At 42.6% G+C, this 27,748-nt stretch overlaps 2 protein-coding genes and 1 long non-coding RNA gene across 12 annotated transcripts; 1 reads left to right on the top strand and 2 right to left on the bottom strand.

Moving 5' to 3' along the window:
* The first annotated feature begins 2,249 nt into the window (after positions 1-2,249).
* On the top strand, positions 2,250-21,695 carry DDHD2 (DDHD domain containing 2). Of its 6 annotated transcripts, none has more exons than XM_032468592.1 (18): positions 2,272-2,613; positions 3,848-4,075; positions 4,770-4,960; positions 5,904-5,993; positions 6,562-6,682; positions 7,783-7,872; positions 8,825-8,960; positions 11,023-11,231; positions 11,495-11,562; positions 12,230-12,352; positions 13,419-13,514; positions 14,522-14,644; positions 14,753-14,908; positions 15,179-15,281; positions 15,415-15,585; positions 16,259-16,421; positions 19,081-19,188; positions 19,970-21,695. In XM_032468592.1, exons 2-17 carry the CDS (start codon positions 3,856-3,858, stop codon positions 19,160-19,162), a joined length of 2,142 nt encoding a protein of 713 aa, XP_032324483.1. In that variant the 5' UTR covers positions 2,272-2,613; positions 3,848-3,855; the 3' UTR covers positions 19,163-19,188; positions 19,970-21,695. The 6 variants fall into 6 exon arrangements, with proteins under 6 accessions (XP_032324485.1, XP_032324483.1, XP_032324484.1 ...); XM_032468591.1 differs by having other exon boundaries at positions 2,273-2,613; positions 19,607-21,695; XM_032468590.1 differs by having other exon boundaries at positions 2,274-2,613; positions 19,081-21,694.
* Positions 12,509-17,999, bottom strand: LOC116660047. Its single transcript, XR_004315400.1, has 2 exons — positions 17,712-17,999; positions 12,509-16,710 (listed from the first exon to the last, which is right to left on the bottom strand). It is a non-coding gene; the product is annotated as an uncharacterized LOC116660047 (long non-coding RNA).
* On the bottom strand, positions 19,903-27,668 carry PLPP5 (phospholipid phosphatase 5). Of its 5 annotated transcripts, none has more exons than XM_032468600.1 (9): positions 27,301-27,668; positions 27,004-27,162; positions 26,513-26,603; positions 26,042-26,105; positions 25,420-25,544; positions 24,108-24,278; positions 23,052-23,242; positions 21,947-22,156; positions 19,903-21,571 (listed from the first exon to the last, which is right to left on the bottom strand). In XM_032468600.1, the coding sequence occupies exons 5-7, from the start codon at positions 25,484-25,486 to the stop codon at positions 23,079-23,081; spliced, it is 402 nt and encodes a 133-aa protein (XP_032324491.1). In that variant the 5' UTR covers positions 25,487-25,544; positions 26,042-26,105; positions 26,513-26,603; positions 27,004-27,162; positions 27,301-27,668; the 3' UTR covers positions 19,903-21,571; positions 21,947-22,156; positions 23,052-23,078. The 5 variants fall into 5 exon arrangements, with proteins under 5 accessions (XP_032324491.1, XP_032324489.1, XP_014413592.1 ...); XM_032468598.1 differs by having other exon boundaries at positions 27,054-27,162; positions 27,301-27,484; XM_014558106.2 differs by lacking the exon at positions 27,301-27,668 and having other exon boundaries at positions 26,902-27,143.
* Between the last annotated feature and the right edge of the window lie 80 nt (positions 27,669-27,748).

The following is a 27,748-nucleotide window of genomic DNA, read 5'->3' as shown; positions in this document are numbered from 1 at the left end:
TTGAGGAAAAAGCACATGACATTATTTGACTTGGTAACTGAGCTAGCTACTCTTTTTCTGTGGAACATCATTTTTATTTGGAAGTACACATGGCAAACTATGGCTATTCAGATTTAGGTATTTGACAGAACTCTCGAAAACACTGAGCTTGTCACTTCAAGGAAAACAACTGAGACTATTTGTTGCCAATGATGCAATCAGAACTTTAAAGAAAGAATTTTTCACTTCAATTAAAAAAAAAAAAAGAACTTTGGAAAATCTTTATCTGCTATGAGCTTGACAGCTTCCCAATACCTAAAAATGACTTTTCTAATGAGATTGGTGGTAGTTTTTAAACATACGTATATAAAATGAAATGTGTTAATTAACATTTGGAACACTGCATAGCTCAGTGAACTGTTTTCCAAATGACCAGTGCATGATGTCATAAATCACACATGGGTGAAAGGTCCGTTCAAAGTGCAGGACAGACCAATGGGTTTTAATGTATCAGAGTTCAAAAAATTCACTGGTATGTTCTCAGATTCCACACTGCAACTCACTTTGAAGAAGCTACCATTTGTTGAATGTTAGGGTAATATTAAAAAGAATATCCACAATTATCTGAAAAGGCTATTAAAAGACACCTTTCTTCAACTACATAGCTGAGTGAGGCTGGGTTTTCTTCTTTTACTTCAGCCAAAACTAAAATTGTAACAGATTGACAGCAGAGGCAAATATGGGAATCCAACGGTTTTCTAAGTCAGGCATTAAACAACTTTACAAAAATGTAAAGCAGTATCATTCTTTTCTCTGATTTAAAAAAAATTTATTTTGGCAAATAGTTATTTTTCCATAAAAATGTTTATTTACATGAAACGGGTTTTTCTTATTTTTAAATGAATTAAGTGCTTAAATTTCTCAGTTTTAAGAGCTAATAAATAGTGATCGATAAATAGTAACACAAACAGTAAATGGTGATAGATACAACCTAAATAAACAACAATTTAGGGTCCTCAATAATTAGAGTATAAAGTGTCCTAAGACCAAAAAAAAAAAAAAAAAAAAAATCAGAGAATCTGGTATAGAGGCTGCAAGAGGGATTTGGAGAAAAAGGACCTAAATTCAAGTTCTGGTTCTGTCACTTGACTGACTTCAGTTCTAGGTAAGTTACCTGCAGGATCTGAAGACAGACCCTGTGTTTCTAATTTTGGCTCCATCTCCTGCTGGTAGTCTGTATGACTTTGGGTGAGTCACTCTACCGCAAATAGGGATAACCTACTTCATCAGGTTGCTATGAGGATTAAATGGGATGCTACTTGTGAAATGCTTACCATTGTGCCTAGAACAACCCAGTAAGAACTCAGTAAAAGCAGCTACTATTATTAGTTATATTAGCTAGTCATCAGACAGCATTCTAGAGACGAGGACACAGTCCCGGCTTGCTTCATCTCTGTAGAGAACAGAAGCTACCCAGGTGTTACACATTTGAGAAGGTGTAAGTAAATTTGTGGATATTTGTGTGTGGCTGTTAAACTGTAAGAGAATTAATGTGTTACAAAAATCCCCTCTTTCAGCTTCTTTTTTTTCTCCGCTTCTGAAGAAATAAAAAACTGAAAAACATTCCCTGAACCCTTGCCCTATAATCTAGTTAGAAATTATAAAGTATTTTATTGCATACCCAAAGGGACTGAAGTCTTCCAGAAAACGAAATACTCCAGAGATGTGGGCAGGGCTACTACTTGGGAAATTCGTTTACACTCTTCACCTCCACTGTGTCCTTTCGTTTGGACAAAAATACCTCATCTCCAACCTACTTTGTGCTTTTTGAACCCTGTCAAGCTCACTTCTACATCTTTTAGAGATATCTTTTTGGCAGCCTCGAAAAACGAATCAACGCATGGGAGAGGGGGCAAGGCCCTCAAAACGACGTTTTTTTCCTTGCAATTATCAACGGTATCGGTTATCAGCACCCAAAAGTGGAGGTCTGGATAGACGCAGCTGCTGCTAGCGCCCGGTCCTACTTCTCACCAGGGCCGTGGGCCTCCCCGCGTCCTCGCGGATGCCTGCACCATCCCCGCCCATCAGTAGAGTTAGCCACGGGGTCAGGAGGCCTGTTTCCCCATCTATGAAGTGAGGAGGCTGGGCTGGCTCATCTTAAACATTCTTGCTTTCACTGAAATTTGAAATGCTCCCCACCTGTAAGGTCTCATTCCCCATCCCTGCCTTCTAATGACCCCTGGCCTCACACCGAGATACCGCACTTCGGCTCGGCGCGGAGGGCATGCCGCACCACCACCTGTCCGCCCAGCGCTCCAGCCTCCGGCCGGCTCGGAGGAACACATCTCGCGCGATTCCCTCCACCTCTCGCGACACTTCCTGCCAGGGCTCCTACGGGCTCCGCGCCCCAGCCGTCGCTTCCACGCCCCGGTTTCCTTCATCTCACCTTTGCTCTCGGCAGCCCGGCCCGCCGGGAGCGCGGTGGAGCCCCGAGTTGGGCGCAAGCCCGGCGGGGCCGCAGCTCCGCCCTGCTCTGCTTCGCCCCGCCTGGGCTCGGGGGGAAGGCCTCCGCGGGGACATGTCGTGCCCCTCTCTGCGAGGGCCGGAGAGCGTGAAAGGCTGCGGGGCTTCCAGGTGAGTCCGGGACGGCGCGTTGGGGGCGGCGGCTGGGCCGAGGGGCCCGGCCGCGGGGAGGGTTGGGGGCGCTGCGGGATGGAGATGCCAGGGCGGAGGAGGACGCGTTGCCCCGGGCAGGAAAGGGCGGGTTTGGGAGGAACAGCCCCGGCGGGGTAGGAGTGACCCCGGTTCCAGGGAAGGGCCCCTCTATTATCGATTGCGCCCAGAAGCACCGGGAATTTACCGCGTTTCATCTGGCTCCGCTCCTCTCTGCGGGGCTGGAGGCCGGACGAAGAGACGTGTCCGCGAGCCGCGAGGTCCCAGAGTTGGGATGCAGAAGGCTCGGGGTCGCGGGGAGAAGGGACATGCAAGGTGGCGGAGGAAAATTCGTGCTGGGAAAGAAGATAAAGTAGCGAAAGCCTGGAGAGCTTCCGCTGAGTCCTGGAGGCCCGATGTTTGCGGTCCTGCTGCGCCCCGGTGATGAGACAGCGATGATCTTGCCCTTTCCCCTCGGAGGAGCCTGGGTTCATCTTTGATGTCTGCAGTGTTAGTCTCTGTCGAGTGTTAAGGGGATAGAAACACAGGTCAGAGTCTTCCGTGATGGAAGGGGGCTTTTGAGGTCACTTGTTAACTTTTCACCTGACAACTGGATGATGCGAGGGGGTGCGTGCGTGCGCGCAGTGGCCCCAAGCGATGGTTCGTGTTTTCAGAATTTGTACCCTAGTCTCTAATTAAGCACCCTTCAAAGATCGATAAAAAGTGACTGGTTCTTAAGTGAATACATTTATTTTCAAGACTGCAAGATTCCAGTTGTCATGTAAATGTGTAATGATGGGCCTGGAGCCTAAAACCAGGCGTTAATAAGACATTTAGTTGGAGTAAATATTTTTGCCTTTGGCACTAGACTTGGATTGGAAATTGGGGTAAAACGTTTTTTTTGCAATCAAAATTTCGACCACGTGTTTCTTGTGAGTCTGTCTGGTTTTGTTTGATTGAAACCATGCAGTTTTCTGAGAGAATTGGAGATCATTGCAAAGCAGTTGGTCTAACAATAAAAAGCATTTTTAAGCCTCTCTTCCATCCCCCGAAAATCCAGCTGTTATTTTATTTTAATTTTAAGTTGTATAGCCCCCTTAGACTTCTTTGTTTTCAGAAACGACTCCTTAAAGTGACCAGTTTGGTGTGTGTGAACAATTACACTGTTAACAGAAGGAAAAACATTTTTTTCTGATAGTTTTCTTTTGTCTTTTAGAGAAAGAAATGTCATCAGTGGAATCACTCCAGGAACAGTTGTCCCAGTCAGATCCATCTCCATCACCAAACTCATGTAGTTCCTTTGAGCTAATAGACATGGATGCTGGCAGTTTGTACGAACCAGTTTCTCCTCATTGGTTTTACTGTAAGATAATAGATTCTAAGGAGACATGGATTCCTTTCAATTCTGAGGATTCACAGCAACTGGAAGAGGCATATAGCTCTGGTAGGATGAAATGATGACCTGTAATAGGCAAGGACTTACTGTCAATCTCTCCCAAATTATAACGGTCCTTATAATGAGTGCTATTTAAAATAAATTTTAGAGTTTTTTCTAGTTGTCGCCTAAAGCATTTTTATATAGAAGCTCTGAGTTACTGTTCAGCCAATTTATAACATTCAAGAATTTGGTCTGTATTTTAAAAACAGTATCTGTTGTAATTTCTGCCTACTTATCCAATAATGTTTCTTACATTCTACCTTACGTTTCAGTTTTTGTTTATAAAGAGTGTGATGGGGGCCGGTGTCACATGGCAAAAGAATGAATTCTTTGATTTTTCACTTGTTTTTCTTCTTTTATGAAACAAGGCTGATGCTGATTACTGCTTTATCATCGTGATGGTCATGGTCATCGATTTACCTTTTGGTCCCTTAAGCAAAAAATTCATAAAAGCTTTCTTATTTACTTCTTTTTTTTAAGGGACTACTGTCTCTCCTCGGAAAACGAACAAAACAGTGTTTGGGAATTTTTTTCATGTTTCATTAAAACCATGAATGATTTTGATGGTTTATAAAGTAGTGTAACCAAGAAGAAACTGATCATTCATGTGTTTCATCATTTAGAGTATAACTCAGAATTGTATTTTGGGGCTGTTTTTTTGCTATACAATGTACTTCTTTTCCTTTCCAATCCTTGACAGGAAAAGATTGTAATGGGAGAGTGGTCCCCACTGATGGCGGCAGATATGATGTTCATCTGGGGGAGAGGATGCGGTACGCTGTGTACTGGGATGAGCTAGCATCAGAAGTGAGACGATGTACCTGGTTTTACAAGGGAGACAAAGATAATAAGTATGTTCCATATTCGGAGAGCTTCAGCCAAGTATTAGAGGTATTTCTTTGACTGTTTTTTACTCATTTTCCTCATTTTTTTCTTCATTTAATAGTCTTTCCTTCCTCTTGGGACTTATTTTGTGAAATTTCCAGAAAAAGTTTGGTTCTGTTTGCATCACAGTTTCTTTCTGCAAGTTTGTTTCAGGATAAAGGAGATTTGAGATTTTGAAATACTATGGAAACTATTACGCCTCTGAGTTAAAAAATTTTTTCCTAATGGTGATCGTTGTTAACATTTAAGCTATGATCACAGGCTTTTCTTTTTCCTTTTATTTTTCTTGCTCTGAAAACATTCTGAAACTTGATTTAAATTGGAATAGGACATTAATATTATTGAAAGAAATAAATCAAAATGTGAATAATGATTATGTCTAGTCTAGATCTGATGGAATTGGTAGTAATTTTTTTCCTCTGTCCTATACTATGTTATCATTGTAATTTTAAAAGGATTTTAAAATAAATTTGATAAATCAAGAAAAAGAGCTATATGTAACATAGTCTTAATTATGGAAAATGTGCATGCATTACTATTATTGAAAGGAATATATCAAATTGTGTACAGTGATTATCCCCAGTCTAGATGATACAAGTAGGGGTGATTAGGTTTTCTTTGTTTTATACTAGTATCTTTTGTAATTTTAAAAGAATTAAAATTGATAAATTGGAGTAAGATGTTCTCTAATAATTTTTTTTGTGTTTTTTGGGGAAAAGGTTGGGGAGGTGGTAAATAGCTTTCTTTCTTTCTTTAATGGAGGGACTGGGGATTGAACCCATGATCTCGAGCATGCTAAGTATGCGCTCTGCCACTGAGCTATATACTGTCCCCCACTGGAGTAGGATATTCTTATTGTAATTGTTTATCTAGCATTATTCCTGTGAAGAAGCTCAGTTTTAATAGAAAAGCTATTAGAGAAATCTAATGAAATGTGTTTTCTTTTAAGGAAACTTATATGCTTGCTGTAACTCTGGATGAATGGAAAAAGAAACTGGAGTCTCCCAACAGAGAAATTATTATATTACACAATCCAAAGGTAAAGCAAATTTCATCTCTTTAATGTCCAGGTTAAAGGTTAATTGCATTACTAAGGGGAACTTAATTGGTTTCTTTTTCCTGGGGATTCTACTTAGGATAACCTTTGGCAGTTTTTATGTTGCAGTCACAACTGGAAACTTAAAAGGTAGCCAGTACAGTTATTTGCTGGGCCAGTTCTTACATAAATTTTCTTAAGGGAAAACTGTGCCACCACAGGTTAAGAAAATCACTGAGATGTTGTGTGGGCGTGTCCTCCTTGTGTAGCTTGTTGTTGAAAGATCCGTTAGGCTGACGTATTTTCTTTTTTCTTTCTTAGCCTTATTGAGTTATAATTGACAAATAAAATAGTAAGAGATTTAAAGCGTACGACATTAGCCTGATGTGTTTTCAGGATTCTCATTTCTGACGATGTATGTATGTATTTCAAGCTGTAGGAGCTGCATATGAAAACTCCAGTTGAGACTTGACTATGTTTTATGTTTTGAAAGATCTGTTCCTACCCCTCCATGTGCAGAGATGTCTTTAATGCAGCTTATGTTTACTGCTCTGATCTTTTTTTATTTAAGCTTATGGTGCATTACCAGCCAGTTGCAGGGTCTGATGAGTGGGGTTCAACACCCACTGAGCAGGGTCGACCAAGAACAGTGAAGAGAGGGGTTGAGAACATCTCTGTTGACATTCATTGCGGTAATGTTAATCATTCATTTTGTTATCTTCTGATATACTTACATGCTTGTGACTTGACTTGTGGCCTTTTATTACGGCTTTAGATTACCTCAGGGCTTTAAAATGACTTTAATCAAAAGGGCTTAGAAGATTAGCATTACTTCATCTACTAAGAATCTTAATAGGTATAAAAATCTCTTTTAAAGTTGCTAAGTATATGGTGGGGTAAATAAAATTTGGCAGTATGATTCAGTAAAGTACAAATGAACTGATTTAGTCCTATTTCTAAGAAGGTTGATTCCACTTGCTTGATTATTAATTTATTCCAGTCATTCCTGTCCTTGAAGGTTTTCAACTAGGGAAAACTGTTTTTCAGTAGGACCTTGATAGTCATCAATTGCTAGGGTCATTTATGGTTGGTTTTATAATTCATTTCAGTGGATTATAAAATTGCCTTTTATCTTACATAGGAGATGGCTTGTGTCTTAGACAAACTGTTAGACTTACTGTAATTTAAAAAGATGAGTTTAAAATTTCAGGCTTCAAATACACACCAGACGTTATTGGTACGGCTGATAAAAATGGGATGTTAGGTAAAAGTATTCTGTCGATGTTAGACTGCCTGAATTTGGTAACTGCACTGTGGTTATGTAAGAGAGTATTCTTAGGAAATACACATTAAAATATTAAAGGGTTAAAGAGGTGTGATGAGTACAGTCTGACGATGTATGTATGCCACCTGCTCCCTGATGGCTGAGAAAAATAAAGGTGAATATGCATACACGTAGGATAATGAGGTAAATGTGCTAGTGTTGGGTCTGTAAAAAGTACAGGAGAGTTTCTGCACTGTTCTTTCAAGTTTTCTGCAAGATTGCAGCTACTTCAAAATAAAAGTTAAAAAGCTGAAATGTTTTTTTCATGGACTTATTTCAAGATAAATTAAAAATAAAATAAAATTACTATATTTTTACTAAGTAGCTAAATGTGGGACTATTTGTGTCCTTTAAATTATCTGCTCATATTTTAACTGGCCCATCTCTATAACCTATTCATTGTGAATTTGATTTTAGCATACGTGACTAATTACATAGACTAATTTTTCTTTGTAAATTCATTTGTAGGGGAACCTTTACAAATAGATCACTTGGTTTTTGTAGTCCACGGGATTGGACCAGCTTGTGATCTCCGCTTTCGGAGCATTGTACAGTGTGGTAGGTTTGCAGAGCACCTAAGATTAAATCATTCAGGGGGACTACAAGTGCTCCTGGGAGCTGAGATAAAGTATTGCCTTTAGTCTGTTGCCTTAGCTGCGTAATGAGATTTGGAGAGCTGAAGACAGGTGGCAAGGTGGTAAAGCTTCCCAGCTTAGACCTAAAGTGCTAGTAAATTCTCTAGGCTAATAGGTTTATACTCTTAACTAATAATTCTTGAGTGAACAAATCCTTAAGCCTTATAAAATGATTTTATTATATGATGGTCCTGTTTCTAACCATTCCAAGTTTAAAGGGAATCATAAATATATAACCACAAAGATAGTTTAAATGAGTAACAGAAGCTTTAGTCATTTTTGTAATTGATACTGTGATAAACCTTTCGATATTCTAATTGGAATATTTAGGTCATTAGTATAGCTTTATTTTGAAAGATAGTGTCTTCTAAAACTTCTTAGTATTCATAGTCTAACTGCCCCAATTTGGGAGTCCGACCCTAATGGCTAATGCTTCTAAGCATAAACCTTCTAGAAGGTTAAGATTGACGTAATAGGGATTTCAAACAGCAGTGTATTTCTTTTTAGTCTAAATTACTGGGTGATGGTTGTTTATAAGAACGGGAAAAGTAGGATGGGAATCTGACTGCAAGGCCACTTGATGTAGTCACTTGATTTTTTTTTAATTGAAACAGTTCCCATGACACAGTAGAACTTCTGAAGTCAGCATTTTTTTGATGAAATGTTTTGTATATAAAAGCAAGTTCTATATTGAAAGAACATCTTTTCCTATATGCACTGTTAATTTTTCCTGAATACCACTCTATTTTTGACGCAAGTCAATAGGTGCTCTAAGCAAATGTAGATAGACGCAGTATAATTACATGATCTGTTGCATCCTAATTCTGAGAATTCACTGCTTCACTGTTGATGCATAAGATAACTTTCTTTTCCAGTTAATGATTTTCGCAGTGTTTCTTTGAACCTGCTACAGACGCATTTTAAGAAAGCCCAAGAAAATCAGCAGATTGGGAGGGTAGAATTTCTCCCAGTCAACTGGCACAGTCCTTTGCATTCCACTGGTGTGGACGTGTGAGTAACGCCTTACACCACTGAATTGTTAACTGTGATTCTAGTATGTTTTCTGATCGATATGCTTAGGAACATTTCTGCTATAGCTGGTTGTATATTTAAAATTTTGTTCAACTAAAAGCTTTTTGTACTTCTCTGTTTTTTTCTTAAAGGTACATTACTAAATGGTGACCAATCCCTTGCTTTAGCTCAAGTTAGGAGTAAAGAGCTGTGTGTATCTTCTTCCAATATGTTTTACTGGCTCATTAGTGTTTACTGTTACAGCTTTATTTCTTTAGCACTAAAGCCAAACATTGCTTTCTCCCCATAGTGTATAAGCATTTCCATTTTCGGATGTCAAAAGCCAGCATACCTCCAGATGTGCAAAATATTTTGTTTTCCTTCTGTGATCATATTTAGATAATGTTTGTCCAAATTTGGGGAAAAAAGGAAATCCCCAAACATGAAATTAGTAGCATCTATAACTTGAGATGTAATTCATACAGTGACTTAAGTGATGGCTTTCTTACGTTTATAAGCCCAGTAGTTTCATTTCTAAACTTTATGATAACTTCAGAGAAGGCTGCCTTATGTTAAGGATACCCAGCTGTGGGCTCTCCAGGAAGAAGTGTGTTCGTAACATAGCTTCTAGGATAGAACTAGGAGGTGCTTCTCTGGTAGATAAAATGAAGTAGTCAGCATTATTTCCATGCTGGTCTTGGAAATGCTGTTCTGACTCTGTGTCTCTCAGTTCTTGGTACCCTGTGATTTGAGCATAGTCCATGTGCCAAAGGTTCCACTGTGGTGGTGCTTTTACTAGATATGGAGTTCACATTCCTTCCTGTCTGAGCTGATTCTGCATTGAGAGAGGGAGCTGATCCACTTATCACTTGACTTGTGATTTAGAACACCTTAATGCTAAGAATTCTAGGAAAAGCCTCTTGTATCTTTTGTCTTTTTAAAAAATTGTTTATTATAGAGAATTTTGTATCCAAATAATATATGTAATGAATCTTCATATACTGACTTTGATTGCCCAGCCCTAATAAGCCTCAGCACGTGGCCAGTTCTACCCCATCCATTTCTTCACACTCCTGTATACTGCCCATCCTGCCATCGTTTTATTTTTGAATAAAATCTTACATATCACATCATTTCATCCATTTCATCTGTAAATGTTTGTATATCTTAAAGGATTAAAAAATATAACCAATAATGCTATTATCACACCTAAAAAAATTCTTAATATCAGCAAATATATAATGTTCAAATTTCCAATTGTCTAATAAATGATTTATATAAACACATTCATACATATACATGCACATACACAAATGCACACACATATTTTAAACTGGGTTCCAAATAAGGTCCATGAATCGCAATTAGTTGATATGTCTATTAAGTCTCTTTTTTTATTTATTGAAGTATAGTTAATTTACAATGTTGTGTTAATTTCTGGCATACAGCATAGTGATTCAGTTAAACATATATATATATATATTCCTTTTCATATTCTTTTTCATTATAGGTTATTACAAGGTATTGAATAATTCCCTGTGCTAGACAGCAGGACTTTGCTGTTTATTTTATATATAATAATTAATATCTGCAAATCCCAAGCTCCCAGTTTATCCCTCCCCACCCTCTTTTCCCCCCAGTAACCTTAATTTTGTTTTCTGTGTCTGTGAGTCTGTTTCTGTTTTGTAAATAAGTTCATTTCTGTCTTTTTTTTTTTTTTTTTTTTTGATTGTACATGTAAGTACAATTTCTTTCTGGCTTACTTTACTTGGTGTGACAATCTGCAGGTCCATCCATAAGTCTCTCTTAATTTCTTGATTTCCATCTTAATTTTCTTGCAATTTTTGTACTGAAGAAACTGGGCTGTTTGTCTTGTAGTTTCTCACACTCTGATTTTGCTGATCACATCCCTTTGGCTTCTTTAAACGTGTCCTTCTGTCCTCTGTATTTTCTATAAATTGATAGGTATCTTTTGTATCTTTAAGTATCTGAGCTGGATGACTTAGAGGAGGTCACGGCTTGTACTTAGGTTTTCTGCTTTCCATACCTTTCCTTTTTGCAGAGATCTGCAGCGAATAACCTTGCCCAGCATCAACCGCCTTCGGCACTTCACCAATGACACAATTCTGGATGTCTTCTTCTACAACAGCCCCACCTACTGTCAGACTATTGTGGACACGGTTGCTTCTGAAATGAACCGAATATATAAACTTTTTCTGCAGAGGAATCCTGATTTCAAAGGAGGTGTATCCATTGCTGGTCACAGTTTAGGTAACAAACGGATTCTCTGTGACCAGAGAGGACTGTCACATTTAAGGACACCCATTTCTGAAGTACAGTGTCTTTCGTCAGTAGCAGATTCGGTGGTGTAGAACGGGTCTGTGATGAAGGAGTTGGAAGGGTGGCAGTGGTGGGTTGGAAAGACTCCCTGCTTCGTAGATTTTGCTCCCTGGGCAATTGGCTTATTGCTTTTTTATGTAAAAGACAGCTATTTGTGCTGATGCTTTGGAGTGTCCCTTCTATTTTACTTGTAGGTTCGCTTATATTGTTTGATATCCTAACAAATCAGAAGGATTCTTTGGGGGACACCGACAGTAAAAAGGTAACTTCAATGTTCAGATATATTCTCTGTAGAATTTCTTATAAGGATTTTTAGATTTTAGGCTTATATTTTGTTTTACTTTGTCTAATACCATAATATTAAATTTATATTTATTCTACTTTTAACATACTTGTAATTACCTCTGTCATTCTTGGATTATAGAAGACAGTAATACGCTTCTGCAAATATTTGCCACATTCTAAAATAATTATCAGTCTCTTATTTTTCACTATAAATATACACTAATGATCGTATATTAGAATTTTAGAATCATTCGGTTGAAATAAAATTTGCATATGAGGAAATGAAGAATGAATTGGATAGAAATTGATATAATTTATAGAAATTCTGTTTGAAAACAGTCCTTAAACATTGTTTCCCTAATAAAGAGCTCAGGAAATGCTTTGTTAATGATGATGAAGAATACTTGGATAATCATTCACTCACTCATTCATTTATTTAAAACATTAGGTTTCAACTGATGTTATAAGAACTTACATATCAATAACCTCTTAATTTATATTATGTATAAATTACAGTTCATTTAAAGTTAAGATACATCTCTACGTGGAAATCTTATATAGTACATCTCTTTATTGCAAAGTAGTATTCATGAAGGGAATGCAAATGAATGTAGAGAACATGAGCTTTACAATTTAACTTTTAGGATTCGCCGGATATTGTCATGGATCACGGAGACACACTGACATTAGAGGAGGATCTGAAGAAACTTCAACTGTCTGAATTCTTCAGTATCTTTGAGAAGGAGAAAGTAGATAAGGAAGCTCTGGTAAAAATAATCTTTGAAAACTTTACGCTGTACCATTTTCAGCATTTTTATTGCTTATCTTCACCCTACTGCTTGTTAAGAGTCAGCTCTTCAGAAGCGTTTAGTCATGAATACTTTATCATCAGTAATGTTCTTTAGCATTACTTACATGTTTGGTTTTTTTTTTTTTATCATATAAAGTGATCTTTGCTTTGTGGGAGTTCAGAGTTCAGAGGAGCCATATTGCCATGGAAATAGAGCAAAGACTAAACACAGCCGAGCTCTGAAAACACGAAAGCAGGAATAAATGACCACTAGCTTTTCCAACTTTTATTTTCTGTTACACTTTCCAGAGCTCTGCTGTGGATATTTGCTTTTGTTTGTTTGTTTTTTGCCACTTCTGATGTACTTTTTTTCCCCCATGTTTGTGATACATTAGTCCATTTAACAGGTGTTTAGTAAATGCCTGCTGTGATCAGGCAGACCATACCAAGCAGTGAATTAAGGTAGAATGGTGATAACCTCGTGATGTTTAGTGGAAAAGACACATGTTAAATAACCAAACACATGATGCAGTTCTAAGTGCACAGAGGTTTCAGAGCTGTAATGGGATGAGCTGACCTAGTCTGCGAGGGTGAAGGGAGACTTCCCCATCCAGGGCCGGCACTTGCGCTGACATCTCAGTTGTCGGTCTGTTTCATGCTGTGTGTTTGCTCTGCGTTCTTTCTGCTTGTGTCCGGGGGCAGGCATACAACTGTCCTCAGGAGCGTGACATCTAAGGAGCTTGGAAATCATGGAGGGTTTTTCTGTCATGAACTTAGATACTCACTTCTGTAGGTTTTCTTTATAATAATATCTGTCACTACAGCATTGATACTTGATACTAATATTTTTTACTCTTCTTTAGGCTCCTTTATGAATAAAATAGTCTTCCCTTCTCAAAGTTGTCAATGATGTCGTACCACTAGGGAGCCCTTGTCATGTAAAGCAAAGAACAACTTAGGCCTTATTCCTCCCAGAGAGCTGGACATTTCATTGATTTTATTTTGCCTAGAAATAAGAAAGACATTTGATTTTCTATGCCTAGGCTTTATGTACAGACAGAGATCTTCAGGAAATGGGAATTCCCTTAGGACCAAGAAAGAAGATACTAAACTACTTCAGGACCAGAAAAAATTCAATGGTACGTGCTTACTATAGCTTGTAGGGTTAAACAGGTGTTGACACCCTTGTACCCTTGTGCTTTGTGAGGTGTTTAGGGAGCTATGCAGTTTTTCCTGATCTTTGGCTCTCTTTTTAGAAATTAAACACATTTCCTTTATTTATATTAAACAAAATGTAATTAGCTTCAGAAGTCCTGTCTCCCTGGACTGCTGCCATTCAGTTTTTCCCCTTTTTTTGCTTGTTTTGTAACTGCTTTTTTGAAATACAGTTCACATCACATACCATTGAAATTCACCCTTTCAAAGCAGATAATTCAGTGGGCTTCAGTATATTCACAGAGCGGTCTAGCCATGACTACTGTGTAATTCCGCAGCACTTCTGTCTCCCCAAAAAGAAACGCCGTGTTCACAAGCAGTCACGCTCCCTTTCTCCCTCCTGGGACTCACTGATCTGTTTTCTAACTTCATGTATTTTCTTATTCTGGACATTTCACATAGATGGAATCATACAGCACGTGGCCTTTTGTGACTGGCTTCTTTCACTTAGCATAGTGATTTCAGGGTTTGTCCATGTCGTAACAGTGCTTCTGCATTCGGTACTTTTGGCCACTGAATTCCTTTCCAGATCCTAGTAGTGAATTCTTTTCCACCTTTCCGGCAGGTTGCTCTGTTCTTATTTAAGGCCCAGAGGGGCAGACTGCTTGCCTGGGTGAGAAGGGCGCAGCGCTCAGTGCCCCTGCGCTCTGCTGCTGTCCCTCCCAGGACGGCTGCCTGGAGCTTCCGCTGCTGCCCACGTGCCTGTGTACGGCTTCCGTCACTTTAGTGCTCGCAGGAGTGTCACTTCATAATTTAAGGCAACTTTTGTTGCCATCAGCTTTATCTTGTTTTCTGAGAGATTCTTCTTAAGAGTTGTTGGCTATCATTCAAAACCTTCCCAAGCATCCTTTCAAACCAGTAGAAAACTGTGTAATTCTTTGGGTATTTTTACTACATAGCCACTCCACAAAACTATTTTTTACTTCTTTAGGGTATTAATAGACTGACCCTGCAGTCAGCTTCAGGGGCGAACATGTCTAACCTTTCCAAAGAGTCGGAGTTCTGCAGTGGTACTGCTGGAAATGATCAGCATCTGGATGTTGGCATCGGGCAGGTAACAGTACTGATTCTCTTTGGTCATTTTATTGTTTGCCATTGCTATGGTAAGAATACATGGAACGTTTGTTATTAATGAGAGAAACTTTTTATTTCCTCTTTCCAGGTGTCTGTAGAATACCCCCGACTCATCTATAAACCAGAAATATTCTTTGCCTTTGGATCTCCCATTGGAATGTTCCTTACTGTCCGAGGACTAAAGAGAATTGACCCCAACTATAAATTTCCAACATGCAAAGGTTTCTTCAATATTTATCACCCTGTAAGCATTAGATAGATCTTGTGGTTTTGCCTGAATTCTTAGGGCTTATTGGTAAAGAGCATATGACAGTCTTTTGTGTTGAATTACTTTTTTCTATACGCTTCTGTACTAATGGGACAGTTTATAAGAGCATGAATCTGAAAGCAATGGGGCAGAACTGTACATTTTAAAAAAATGAGCTGATAGTTATTCTTGCCCGGCACGCAGTTCCTGAGCCTGTGGCTGCCTGTCTTCAGGAGAGGTACACGTAGTATTGTTTTTCCTACGTAGTTTGACCCTGTGGCCTATAGGATTGAACCCATGGTGGTCCCAGGAGTGGAGTTTGAGCCAATGCTGATCCCGCACCATAAAGGCAGGAAGCGGATGCACTTAGGTGAGTCGTGAGTGCAGAGCCTGGTAATTCGCCACCTTCTGGTCAGTGCAGCCTGGCTGGACCTCACCTGCTCTGTCTAGCTGCGTTTAGCTGTGTTCCCACATACAACCTTCTTAATTCACGTGTGTTTCAGAACTGAGAGAGGGCCTGACCAGGATGAGCATGGACCTGAAGAACAACCTGCTCGGCTCACTGCGGATGGCCTGGAAGTCTTTCACCAGAGCCCCCTACCCTGCCTTACAGGCTTCAGAAACTGCAGAAGAAACTGAAGCAGAACCTGAGTCAGGTTCAGAGAAGCCTAGTGGTCAGTGACAGTGTACACGTGGGGTTCCTGCAGCAGGCCAGATAAGAGGGACTCCGTGGTGGGTGGCTCGTGTTCGCCCAGGGTCTCCTTACTGTTCCCTTTCTGTTGTATGGGACCAATCCTGTGAGTCCTGTTGGGCCTTCAGCTCTGCTGGCACTTTTTATCATCTTATAGCCACAAATTATGGGAAAACATTATTTGTGAGAAAAATGTTGAGAAGCTGAGCATCTAGTAACAAGGCTTTAAAACACTCCCCACTTGGGAGCTACGGGGGTGATGCTAAGAGCTTACACTGTGGGAACCTTGCTTTTACAGGGGACTGTCTGTGTTCATGGGTCAGTTTTATTTCCCTGGGAGGGGACCAGCTAGGATGCTCTCCTCTCCTTTCAATTTTGCAGTTAATACTGCATCCTTTTGCTTTCATTTTCTACTGCCTGAAGAGTGCTAACCCTGCTTGCTTTAGTTGACAAATCAAAGGTAAATGAATTAGCTATCAGAGGTGCAGGAAAATAAAAGAGGGACTGGATAAAGTCAGTGGGACTTGAGGAGAAGCTTTAAGGGGACTGGGAGGTAGGAGAGAGCTGAGCAGAGCTCATCCTGCGGTAAACGTGGAGTCTGAGGGCAGGTGAGGCTGGAAGCTTTTGGGTTCTTATTATAGTTCCTCCCTATCCAGATGTTAGCACAGAGGAGAGCCCTGCGGCAGGGAAAGAAGACGCCCCCCCCATTAACGTGGGGATGCTGAACGGAGGCCAGCGCATTGACTACGTGCTCCAGGAGAAGCCCATTGAAAGTTTTAATGAGTATTTATTTGCTTTACAAAGCCATCTGTGCTACTGGTAAGTGTTGTTTGTTTTTGTTTCTAGAGGATTTTTTGTTCTAATTGTTTCACAGATACTTGATAGATGTAGAAAAGGACAGGCCAGTGTACATGCGGGGTTACAATGATTTCTTAACTCAATTAGAAAATAGTCTTGTCATTTAAAGAAATGTGGTGTAAACACGTTTTATTTTGCAGTTGGGTAGAGCATGGGGCCAACGGTGCCAGCAACCATGAGTTCAGTTAGCTTAGCCTTGAAAGTGTGTCCTCTGGCCATTAGTGGGACAGGACGGGTACATACGGATGAGCTGGAACAAAGACGTTCCTGTCACTAAAATTATTTTAAGAAACTCATTTGAAAGTATTTATAATAGCTAGATCAGACTTGTTTTGTCTTAATGTTTAAATGTTTTTTTCCCCAGATTTGAGATACAGTTGACATACAACATTGTGTAATTTTAAGGTGTACAAATGTGATGTTTGATACACATATATATTATGAAATGATGATCACAGTATCACGTCGCATTATCACCTTTGTGTGTGTGTGTGTGTGCGTGTGTGTGGTGAGGACATTTAAGATCCACTCTCAGCAACTTTCCAGTATAGAATACAGTATGGTTAACTGTAGTCACCGTGCTGTACATTAGATCCCCAGAACTTACTCATCAGAATTAATTATTCATAAATATAATTAATTACCTGATGGATTATGGGATGGACTAATGGTACTTACTGAAATTCATGATTTATAGCATAACAGAACTTAATCACTGAAGAAGTTGAACTAAAGGAAATAAAGCTAGGAAAATAAGTTGGGTCAAGGATAAGTGCTCAAAAAATGGATGCTTTATAGTCCTGAGAGGACTTGAATTTTTCTATTGAATTCTGATAAAGGGATTATTTGATATAATCAATATTTTCTCCGTGTATAATAAATACAGCAGAGGCCATGACATGAAGTCCATGTGCAAGTCAATAAAAGCGCTTTCTGTAAGGGGCCGAAATAATGCTAAGAATGATCTCTCCTGATGTGACCTGTAGATGTTTGAAAAAGGCGTTCTTTAAAAGTTTGAATGGGCAATACATTCATGTGGCTCAAACTTCAAAGAAAGACAAATGACGAAAAGCCTCTGTTACATTTTGTTCCTGCTAAGTAGTTCCCTCCCCATACGCAACTAACTGCATCTCCTAAACTGGTTTCCAGGGGTCTGCTTTACGCGGACATAATACAGGTGTGAGGGAGTGGGTTATACTGTTTCTTTCCTTTAACAAACACAGATAGTTTGTTTCAGGAATTGTTCTGTACCTTCCTTTTCCTTTCAGTATGTCTTGGGTTTTTCTGCCTGTCATGTAGAGAGAGTCTCTTCATCCTTTCTAGCAGCATGGTGTTCCACTGTGAATATATCATGATTTATTTAGTTCGTTATTACAAAATAATGGCGATAATTCCCCGTGCTGTACCATATATCCTGTTGCTTATCCATTTTATACATAGTAGTTTCTCTCTCTTAATCCCATACCCCTATCTTGCCCCTCCCCTGTTCCCTTTCTCCACTGATAACCACTAGTTTGTTCTGTGAGTCTGTTTCTGTTTTGTTATATTCACTAGTTTATTTTTAAGATTCTACATATAAGTGATTCCATATAGTATTTGCCTTTCTTTGATTTACTTCACTCAGCATAATAATCTCTAGGTCTATCCATGTTGCTGCAAATGGCAGAATTTCATTATTTTTAATGGCTGAGTAGTATTCCATTGTGTATATATGTGTGTGTCTCTCACATCTTTATTCATTTGCCTGTTGATGGACACCTGGGTTGCTTCCATGTCCTGGCTATTGTGAACAGTGCTGCTGTGAACACTGGGGTGCATGTGTCTTTTCAAATTAGTGTTTTCATTTTTCTCGGGTATATACACAGAAGTGGAATTGCTGGCTCATAGAGTAATTCTATTTTTAGTTTTTTGAGGAGCCTCCATACTGTTTTCCATAGTGGCTGCACCAATTTACATTCTCACCAAGGGAAAGGACATGGGTGTACTTTTGGTTTGCTAATATTTTGTTGAGGACTTTTGCATCTCTGTTCATCAGAGATGAAATTTTTTGTAATGTCTCTGTCTAGTTTTGGTTATCAGGGTAATGGTGGCCTTGTAGGATGAATTTGGGACTATTCCATCCTCTTCAATTTTTTTGGAATAGTTTAAGAAGAATAGGTATTAAATCTTCTTTGAATGTTTGGTAGAATTCCCCTGTGAAGCTATCTGGTCCTGAACTTTTGTTTGCTGGGAGTTTTTAAAATTACAAGTTTCACTACTAGTGACTGGTCTGTTCCAGTTGTTTCTTCTTGATTTAGTCTTGGTGGTTCTTATGTTTCTAGGTGTTTGTTTCCTCTAAACTGTCCAGTTTGTTGGCATACAGTAATTCATAGTGTTCTTAAGATTTTTTTGTATCTGGGGTGTTGGCTGTTTCTCCTGTCTCACCCCTTATTCTGTTTGTTTGGGTCCTCTCTCTTTTCTTCTTGGTGAACCTGGTGAAACGTTTCTCAGTTTGTCTTTTCAAAAAATTGTCTCTTGGTTTCATTGATCTTTTCTGCTTTTTTTTTTTTTTTGGTCCCTGTTTATTTCCTCTCTGATCTTTATTATTTCTTTCCTTCTGCTGCCTTTTTTTCCTTTCCAGGGAGTCTGAAGATACAGTATTGCTGGTCCTCAAAGAAATCTACCAAACCCAGGGTATCTTCCTCGATCAGCCTTTACAGTAAAAATGAACCACCCACGGCTGCTTGATGTGAGTTTTCCAGTGTCGTGTACGCAGCATGGTTCGTGCATATTAACGCTTGAGAAGGAACTGTGGAACCTCCAGCCCTTTATAAATATACTTTTTGTTGCCGTCACCGAGATCTGTGTTACAATTCCTTTTAGAGGGAGCCTGGTTAGAGTTCAGGGGAAGGAAGTAAAATGGCCCACTTAGAGAAGGGTCAGTGGATTTGTTTTGCTAGCGACTTGGTCCAGTGACCCTCAGAATCTTACTAGTTCTGAGCCTCTGAGAGTTACCATGGCAACAGTCAACAGCTTTAATAACAGCCCATCGTGGGATTTACACGCTCGGCCTTTTAGATGCGTAACTAGAAAGTGTGTGTGTCAGACTCCGGCGTTCTCTCCGGTCGCCTTCTGGTGCTGACCCCTCTCCCCCCCCTCTCCCCTAGATGGACTCTGAGGCGTCCTTCCCCAGAAAGCCCACCTCTTCACTGCTGCACTTCTCCTCTCCTCAGCCACGCCATTGCCTGCATGTTACCTGCCACTTACACCTCTGGGGTCCTTGGAGGAGAACCTTCCTTCCCGAGAGGGCGAGGGCAGCAAGGGGAGCCCCCTCCGCCTTCTCACACTGCTTCACATGGACTCTTGCCATCCTTTCCTCGTAGCTGGGGGTGGTCTGCATCTTTAATTCTTTGATGGTGTTTAGGTACCACACGTTACTGCTTACTACTTGAGATGATAATATAAAGTCTGTTTTGAGTTTGATTTGGGTTGGGTAGAAATTTTTCTGGGAAATTGTTGCTTATCTTTAGAAAATATTCTTATCTGGAAGTGGACTCTTAAGCTTCAGAAGACATCTGGGGTCTGCTCGTCTCACGGGTGTTCTGTGCGTTTGAAGGCCGAGACTGAGGGACCATGGGAAGACAGGTGGGCAGTCTCTGAGCCAGCTTTTCTTTCCTCCGAGAACTGTATGAAGAAAGACTAAAACTTGTGAAGATTGTTTACTCTCTGCAGCTGACTGATTGCTAGGAATCCCGGAGGCTGTTCATTGTTTTTATAGCTGTTTGAGCTGCTCGCAGTGTCTAAAGTGGACAGTTCAGTTCACATCAGGTGCATCTTTACAAAGCAAAGATATCATATATCCTAGGCCTGCTCTTTTATATCATACTTCACACTGGGAGCCTCCAGCTGGAGTCTGACTTAGGTATTAAGTTGAGGGTAAAGTTATAAAAGCTGATGAAATTACACAGCCCAGACAGACTGCTTAGGTTTTGAATAAAACCTTCTAGCGGAGCATTGATGGTGAAGTAGTTTGTGCAGATCACCTGCCGCGTCTGTCAGGGCGAAGGTAGCGCGGCGTCCCCTTTAAGAACACCCTGTGTACGCCACGCCGCCTCAGTCACCCGCAGTCCCGCATGCCTCCCGCACAGGCTCCCGGCACAGGCAGAGGCGGTGGAGCAGGTCGGTCTGGCTGCGTCCCTGGGGCTGGGAACGGCTGTTGCAGGGTCAGGTGAGGCGGGAGAGTGGAGACCAGCTATTCCTGAGGCATCTTCTCACCGCTGTGGGGGGCTGTTTTGTCACTGGTCACAGCTTCTTGTTGCCTTTGCTGTTCTCTTTGTGAGCGTCCTTCCCAGTCCCCTCAGGTTCCCGCAGGCCCCGCGTACACAGTGGCACAGGCAGGTGAGCTGTGTGTCTTGTAACTTTCTTATGAATATATTATAATGTCCAAAGCCCTGGCGTTTAACATCCACGTAAGCCATCCCTTCGACAGCGGTGGTCTTCATCCCTTTCTGGAGAGACAAGCAAAGGGGGGGTTACTGTCCCCCTAGAGGTAAGGCTGGGGTGTAGGTTGGAGCCTCTGGCCCTTCCTGGGCCACCGGCGGCTGGACTCACGCCGCCTCAGCCAGCGAGCAGTTTCAGACATGTGGGGCACTATTCCCTTACTATATAAACTGAGTTTGAAGGGTTACTGAAACTTAAGGAGCATCCAGTGTATATTAAAGGGGAAGCTTTCATCAAATTGTCTTCAAATTTAAACTTACTCTCCATATTAACAGAGTAAGTACTATTTAAGAGGGAACCAAAGGACAAGCAAGAGTGAGTTCCTGTAACCAAAGCTGAGCAGCGCCCCCTGGAGGGCTGGATGCACCAGTTTGTACGAAGCGTTTCTGTCCTGGGGGGGAGGGGCAGGTGACTGTAAAAGAGCTTTAGTCTGTCCACCTGGGGTAGCGTCGTGGCTGCGTATTACAGAGTAAGAAGCTTGACTTAAATTCTCCCGTTGTTTGTTGTTTGCACTACTTCAGCCGGGTCACGTGCGGACTCTTGACCAAGCCTATTCTTAAACTCCAGTAGTACCGTTTTCTACATATTCCCAGCCACAGAACTGGTGTTGCTTATCACACACATGAGACTGTCTGCATGGAAAGAGTAACAGCACTGATTAGCTTTCTAATATTTTGCACTTTTTGAAATGTTTATGTGATTATATTTAAAACTTTAGAAAATGCTGAAATAAACTATATTGACCAGTTTGCCTACTTTGACCTGGCTCATCCATCATAAAGTAAAGAAAACCAACTCAATAACCATGTCTTTTCCTCTAAAACAAGTTTAAAAAGTTTTGGCCAAAGAACGAATATTCAGATTCTTTCCCTTCGACTGGTGTCTTCCCTGTTAAAGGCAGATGGAGCTCAGAATTCTAAAGTTCGGTGAGTCTAAGGTTAGATACGGAGATGACCCTTTAGTGTTTATACACATCAGCCACTACAACAGATAATTGAATCACTTACATCCGATGTGGAATCCACTGTTTCACTTTGGAGATATTCCATTTCTCAAAAACAACCTTCACCATTTTGTTTGAATATCACATTTACTGAAGGAGAAAGATAAACCGAAAACATGTTCTAGAAAGAGCTGAATTCATCCCCAGTTGAATTTCTTTGAAGATGACTCAAGGGGGACTGCAGTGTCATTCCACCTCATTGGCTGGACCAAATCTGGAGGGAGAACCCCTGAGTTAGTTATTTTTTAAAACAACGTCATATTTAAAGTATAATCACAAAGAGAAAGGGAGTCATAGGTCCTAGAGCATCGGTTCTGATGATGTCTTGTAACTGCTCCAGCCCATTGTGAAGCAGGGACAGGAGAAGGCCTGTGTGTGCCCAGATGACGATGCTGTGGGTCCCCCCCGCCTCAGCTGGCTGGCGGCCACTGCGTGTGGGCAGCTCCTCAGTCGTGCGCGGAGGGAAGGGTGCTCGTGAGGACAGATGAGGTAGAGATGGCTGTCAGCTTAGTGCTGAAACCACGCTCCTCACCGCTTTCTTTTTTTTACTGTTTGTTAGTAATTCAACAAATCATTTGTGTTCACCGTATTCACAATGGACAGCAGTATTTGGCTGGACCTGGATTATGTCTGCATAACACAGTGGTAAATTAGCCAGAACTGGACATTTTCCTGTTTAAGCCTTGATGGAACTGTCACCAGAGAAAGTAACCAGAACTAAAATAACTTAAGATTATTATCCCTAGATTTTAAGATCTGGGGCTTTGGGAAATGTAAATTAAGTTCTGATAATCAACTCTGGCTTCCAGGACAAAGTGGGGCTAATGAAAAAGGCTTCTTTGTGACAAGATCTTTCCCAGAACAGTATCAAAATTAAATGTAAAAGCAGTAGATCCTGGGATATCAAGCCGATGGACCAGGTTCATCGCTGCTGGGGGCCCACGGAAAGAGCTCGTCCCCAGAACGCGTGGCACCAGGCAGTGAAAGAACCTGGGCTCCTCACAGTAAATCCACGCGGGCCGGTGCGGGACCGCAGCCGCGGGGGCTGTGCCTCGCTCGTACCTCTTAGGAAGTAAAAGGTCAGAAAGTCCTGTCCTGGGCGTGGTCACCTGTTCTCCTGGAGGTTGCTCCTGTGTCTAAATATCAAACTGATGAGGGCCACCGGGCCGCTTCTGTGCCATGGGAAGTGCGGGGCCGTGTCCCAGCGGCCTGTGGCAGTCCGCGTCCGTCAGGGGAGGGAAGTACTGCCGGTAGCAGCCGTAGGCCAGCGCCAGGCCCAGCGCGGACCCCGCCAGCACGTCTGCGGGGAGAGGACACGGGCCTTCCGGCAGTCGTGGTGGGCGCCGCGCAGCGGGGCGCTGGGCCCTCCGGCCACTCCAGTGGTTTGACTGCAGACCCCCCTGAAGTCCACGTTTATGGTTTCTTAGTTGTGTCACATAGAGCAGCACTGTCAGCATCAGGTTGTTGTCTGAACCCCGAATCAACACACATTTTTAATGAAGTAAGTGTAACAAGGCCTTTTCCGAATTCATTTGACTGAATTTTTTAATCCAAAAGAATAACACATTCACTAAATGTTATCCACAGCCCTTCTCACCACTCAGAGGTTCTAGAGGAAGGGCAAACTGTCCAGGAGGTGCTTCTCTACAAAAATTTGGTTTTTCCTTCCAAACAGACCTCCTCAGGGCCTCTGGGCAGTACTGCCAGCTTTTATTTTGAACTGTGAGGTTTTCTGTGCAGATTATTCTGTTATTTAGATGTTTTACTCTATTCATTCAACTTAAATTTCTTTGGTTTAATCACAATTTTGTGGTTTCTTGAATTTTACTTTTGTTTCTGAGCAGAAGTCTCAGGACAATGACCTTGATTTATTTTGAGACAGTAGTAAATTGAGCTTTGAGGTTGGTTGTAAAAAAAAAAAATTCCTAGAGAGTTTATTCTGAACTTATGATGCTTCAAAATAATGGGAAAGTTAGGATGTCCCTCCTCGGTAATCTCTTTAAGGATACCGTGTGCTTTCTCATGCTGCATGGAGCTCTGAATGCAGGACAGAACACTGGTGTGTCCACTTAGCAGGTGCCTGGGGAGGGTCTCCTCGTGCCCAGGGCTGGGGAGGGCTGACAGGAGAAACACGGAGGCATCCGTGGCCTGGACACCACGCTTACCTTGCCAGTGATGCTTGTAGTCACAGGTGCGGGACAGGGCGATCACAGCTGCAAAGAGTAGAGGTGACAGAAAGGCACAGAACCTCCAGGATTTCCCTCGGCCTCGCGGCGTGAAGCAGTGTAGCTTCCCTGCCAGGTAGAAGGACGCGAAGGCCAGGCCGGCAAATGCAACTAGAAGAGGGAGAAGTTCTAAGTCAGGTCTTTGAAAGGAAAAGGGGTATTTCTACAATGGAATACTACTCAGCCATAAAAACCGACAACATAATGCCATCTGCAGCAACATGGATGCTCCTGGAGAATGTCCTTCTAAGTGAAGTAAGCCAGAAAGAGAAAGAAAAATACCATGTGAGATCGCTCATATGTGGAATCTAAAAAACAAAAACAAAAACAAACAAACAAAAACAAAGCGTAAATACAGGACAGAAATAGACTCACAGACAGAGAATACAGACTTGTGGTTACCGGGGGGTGGAGGGTGGGAAGGGATAGCCTGGGATTTCAAAATTGTAGAATAGACTACACTGTATAGCACAGGGAAATATACACAAAATGTTATGATAACTCACAGAGAAAAAAATGTGACAATGAGTGTGTACATGTCCATGAATGACTGAAAAATTGTGCTGAACACTGGAATTTGACACATTGTAAAATGATTATAAATCAATAAAAAATGTTAAAAAAAAAAAAAAAGGAAAAGGGGGTTGGGGGCATGAGCAGATTTTTAGCCCTTTTTGTAACCTCTGGTGTAGATCATCGATTGAGATTATCGATTACAAGGCAGAAGGAAACAAGGGAAAATGAAAGACTGTCCCAAAGTGAGTAATAGCTGCCCTGAGAGCAGTTTTTGGAGTACCAGCCACAGGACTCCGGGCAGGTGACTTAACTTCTTGATGCCTTAGTTTCCTCCTGAATAAATGGGAATCATAAAAATCACAGTACCACCTCGTTGGCTATTATGGTATCAATAGAGACACGAGTCTAAAATGCTTCCCAAAGCACCTGACACACAGTAACCCTTCAATAAAGGTTAATTATGTTTTTATGACTAGTACGAGATTGCAGGATCTAGGCAAATAATACAGTAATAATGTTCAGAATTCCTTAAGGTGAACTACTTCCTCTGTCCTCAACTATCTACCCTAATAGTCAAGGTTCAAGCTTATTAAGGAGGGGGCGGTTCTCCAGTTTCCAGATACAAGAACAAGAGTACATGAGATGTTCCCATCCTGACAAGCTTCCTAGGTTACACTCAGTGATCCAAAAAAAAAAAAAAAAAAGCACAGAAGTAGAGCCCGGGTGGTGCTCATACAGGAAGAATGTCCACTGGGGAAGCTCTTCCGGCCCTCGTTCACCACATCCTTATCCCCCGTGCACATCAGGTCAGAGCGGGCTTGCCCGTCGGGGAAGCAGCGGTAGAAGAAGTCCGGGCGTGGCCTGGAAGAAATAAGCAGGGTCTGAACAGGGATCATTTACAGCTCCCGAAATTATTTTTCGGTTGTCTTGTGTCAATAAGCCTATTTACCGTTGGTCAAATAGTGTCTCTGGCAAAATAATGAAACTCGACTGGATAGTCACCACTAAAAGAAAAGCCTTGCTTCCAGGGTCAGTATTTAAAATTGGGGAGAAAAAGTTCACAGTGACACGATTAACTTTTAGGGCAAAGAGTGAGTCACACCGCCGCTGCCGGGGATGCCCTGGAGGACAGTGGCTCTGCCGTGTGTCAGTGGAAAATGCTGCCCAAGGCAGAAAAGAGCCCAAGTGTCACCTGTGGGACTGAGGTAGAGGAAGGGAGGAAGTGTTAAATGAGAAAAGAAAGATGAGACAGAAGAAAGAGAAAAGGAGCGGGGAACGGTGTGGTTGGGGTGCCCTTAACTACCTCTCCTGGTGGGGATGGGATGAGGCTGGTGCGGTGGCTGGCGCTTGTCACTTACCTCCCCACTATCAGCTTTATTGTGTTGGTGAAGACGCCGTTCAGGGCCAGGGCAAGGCTGGCAGCTGGAAGGCAAAGAGACTTGCTGTTCGTGGTATCTGCTAGGACTGCATGGTCCCTGTCATGTTAAGAGAGCAGCCTGGCTCTTCTGAGATGAGGGCTGAGCTGAGTGTACAAATAATTCTGGCCCTCGGTGACCAGTCGGCTGTGGTTCAGGGAGCACTCCTGTACTAGACTGAAGACATCCTTGAGGTACGAATAATCCAGTGCGTTAAAGCACACGTAGGAGGCGAAGCCAGTTCTTACAGTGCAGTTTCTCTGCTTCACAGGGTAACAGGTGGGGACACAATTACTTTAGGAACACAGAGCTCAGGGGCCACACACTGCGGCCACAACCCCGGGGTGGACCCCACCGCCCCTGCCGCTTTCCAGCCCAAAGATGAGAACACCAGCCAGGAGGGCTGGCTCTTACCCAGGCAGGCTTGTCTGCTGTCTGCCGTGTCTGCCTTCTTGAGACATTTGGCCAGGAGGATCAGAGACAACGGAGAGAGAAATGCAATGACCTGAACCAGAATACGTCCAAGGTTAAAACTAAAGAAAACCACACAGAAAACTCCGCACAACTAGTTGTGAAAAGAGCTCTTAGGGGAAGAGGGATGAAGTGACAGCAGAGCTCACACATCAGACCTAAATGTTCCTCCAAATGCAGTATCCAGTGTCTGTGGCTGACTGGGCTCAAAGTCCCACCGGTGAACACCAATCAGCCTTGTTCTAAACGACCAGTTACCCAGCACCGCCCTAAGGAACCTCGCCCACAGAACCTCTCTTAAGCAAAACAGACAGACGTCTTGCTCCCTAAACCTGGGTCTTAAACATCAGCACATCAGCGGAGGGAGCAGTGCTGTCCCCTGCACGGGGCATCCGGGAGCCAGTGTGAGCGCCTCCCGCTCCCTAGCACTGAACTCGGAAGGAGCCCGGAGGCCGCAAGGCAGGCCGCTCCGCTCCGCACGCACAAACATCGGCTTGGTTGGGAAGTAGTCGGCCTCCGCGTACGGGTTCCGGTACAGCCACATCTCCTCCGGCTGGATGAGCCTCTGGAAGGGCGGGAGCAGCTCCGTTACCCTGAAGGGGACACAAAGGTGTGAGCGTGTCGGCGGCTGCCCGGAAGCGCGCCCGGAGCCCGGCAGAGCGGCGGGACCTGCCCTCTCCAGGCGCGGGCGGGCGCGAGGGTGGGGGCCGGGGTCCAACCGCAGGTCTTACAGGAAGGCGGCGAACAGCGCGAGCCGCACGCCCACCTCGGCCCCGAGGGCCGCCGCCGCCTTGCCCATCCCAGACGGAGGACGGAGGACGGAGGACGGAGCTGACGTGGCCCCGTGGAGGGCGGTCCCGGGCCAAGCCGAGCCGAGCCGTGCCGGCGGCAGCGCGGCCTGGCGGACGCCGCGGAAACTGCACCGGGAGCGGCGGGGAGCGGCGGGGTCGGGCGCGCTGCTCTTCCTCCAGCCTGGCCCCGGGACCGGCTCCAGCCGCGCGGCGGCCACCCCGGGTCCGAGAGCGATGGGACAGGAGTGCGGGGTCCCCGCCGGCCAGGCTCACGCGCCGCGCCGCGCTGCGCTGCGGCGAGGGCCCTCCTTCCGCGGAAACGACGAGGCCCCCGTGTTTCCGGATCCATGTTCCTCAGCAGCGCAGCCCGTTCTGCCGGAAGACGTGC

The sequence above is a fragment of the Camelus ferus genome, chromosome 26 (assembly GCF_009834535.1).
Source record: "Camelus ferus isolate YT-003-E chromosome 26, BCGSAC_Cfer_1.0, whole genome shotgun sequence".
In the NCBI taxonomy this organism is placed as follows: Eukaryota; Metazoa; Chordata; class Mammalia; order Artiodactyla; family Camelidae; genus Camelus; species Camelus ferus.
This window is presented reverse-complemented; position numbering and strand designations above follow the sequence as displayed.

Coding starts and splice junctions, on each gene's coding strand:
- DDHD2 (XM_032468592.1), top strand. CDS start 3,856: ATGTCATCAGTGGAATCACTCCAGGAACAGTTGTCCCAGTCAGATCCA. Junction 13,515..14,521: donor GGACCAGAAAAAATTCAATG/GTACGTGCTTAC, acceptor TTACTTCTTTAG/GGTATTAATAGACTGACCCT. Junction 16,422..19,080: donor CAAAGCCATCTGTGCTACTG/GTAAGTGTTGTT, acceptor TTTCCTTTCCAG/GGAGTCTGAAGATACAGTAT.
- PLPP5 (XM_032468598.1), bottom strand. CDS start 27,368: ATGGGCAAGGCGGCGGCGGCCCTCGGGGCCGAGGTGGGCGTGCGGCTC. Junction 26,604..27,053: donor TCCCAACCAAGCCGATGTTT/GTGCGTGCGGAG, acceptor ATTCTGGTTCAG/GTCATTGCATTTCTCTCTCC. Junction 25,545..26,041: donor ATAAAGCTGATAGTGGGGAG/GTAAGTGACAAG, acceptor TATTTCTTCCAG/GCCACGCCCGGACTTCTTCT.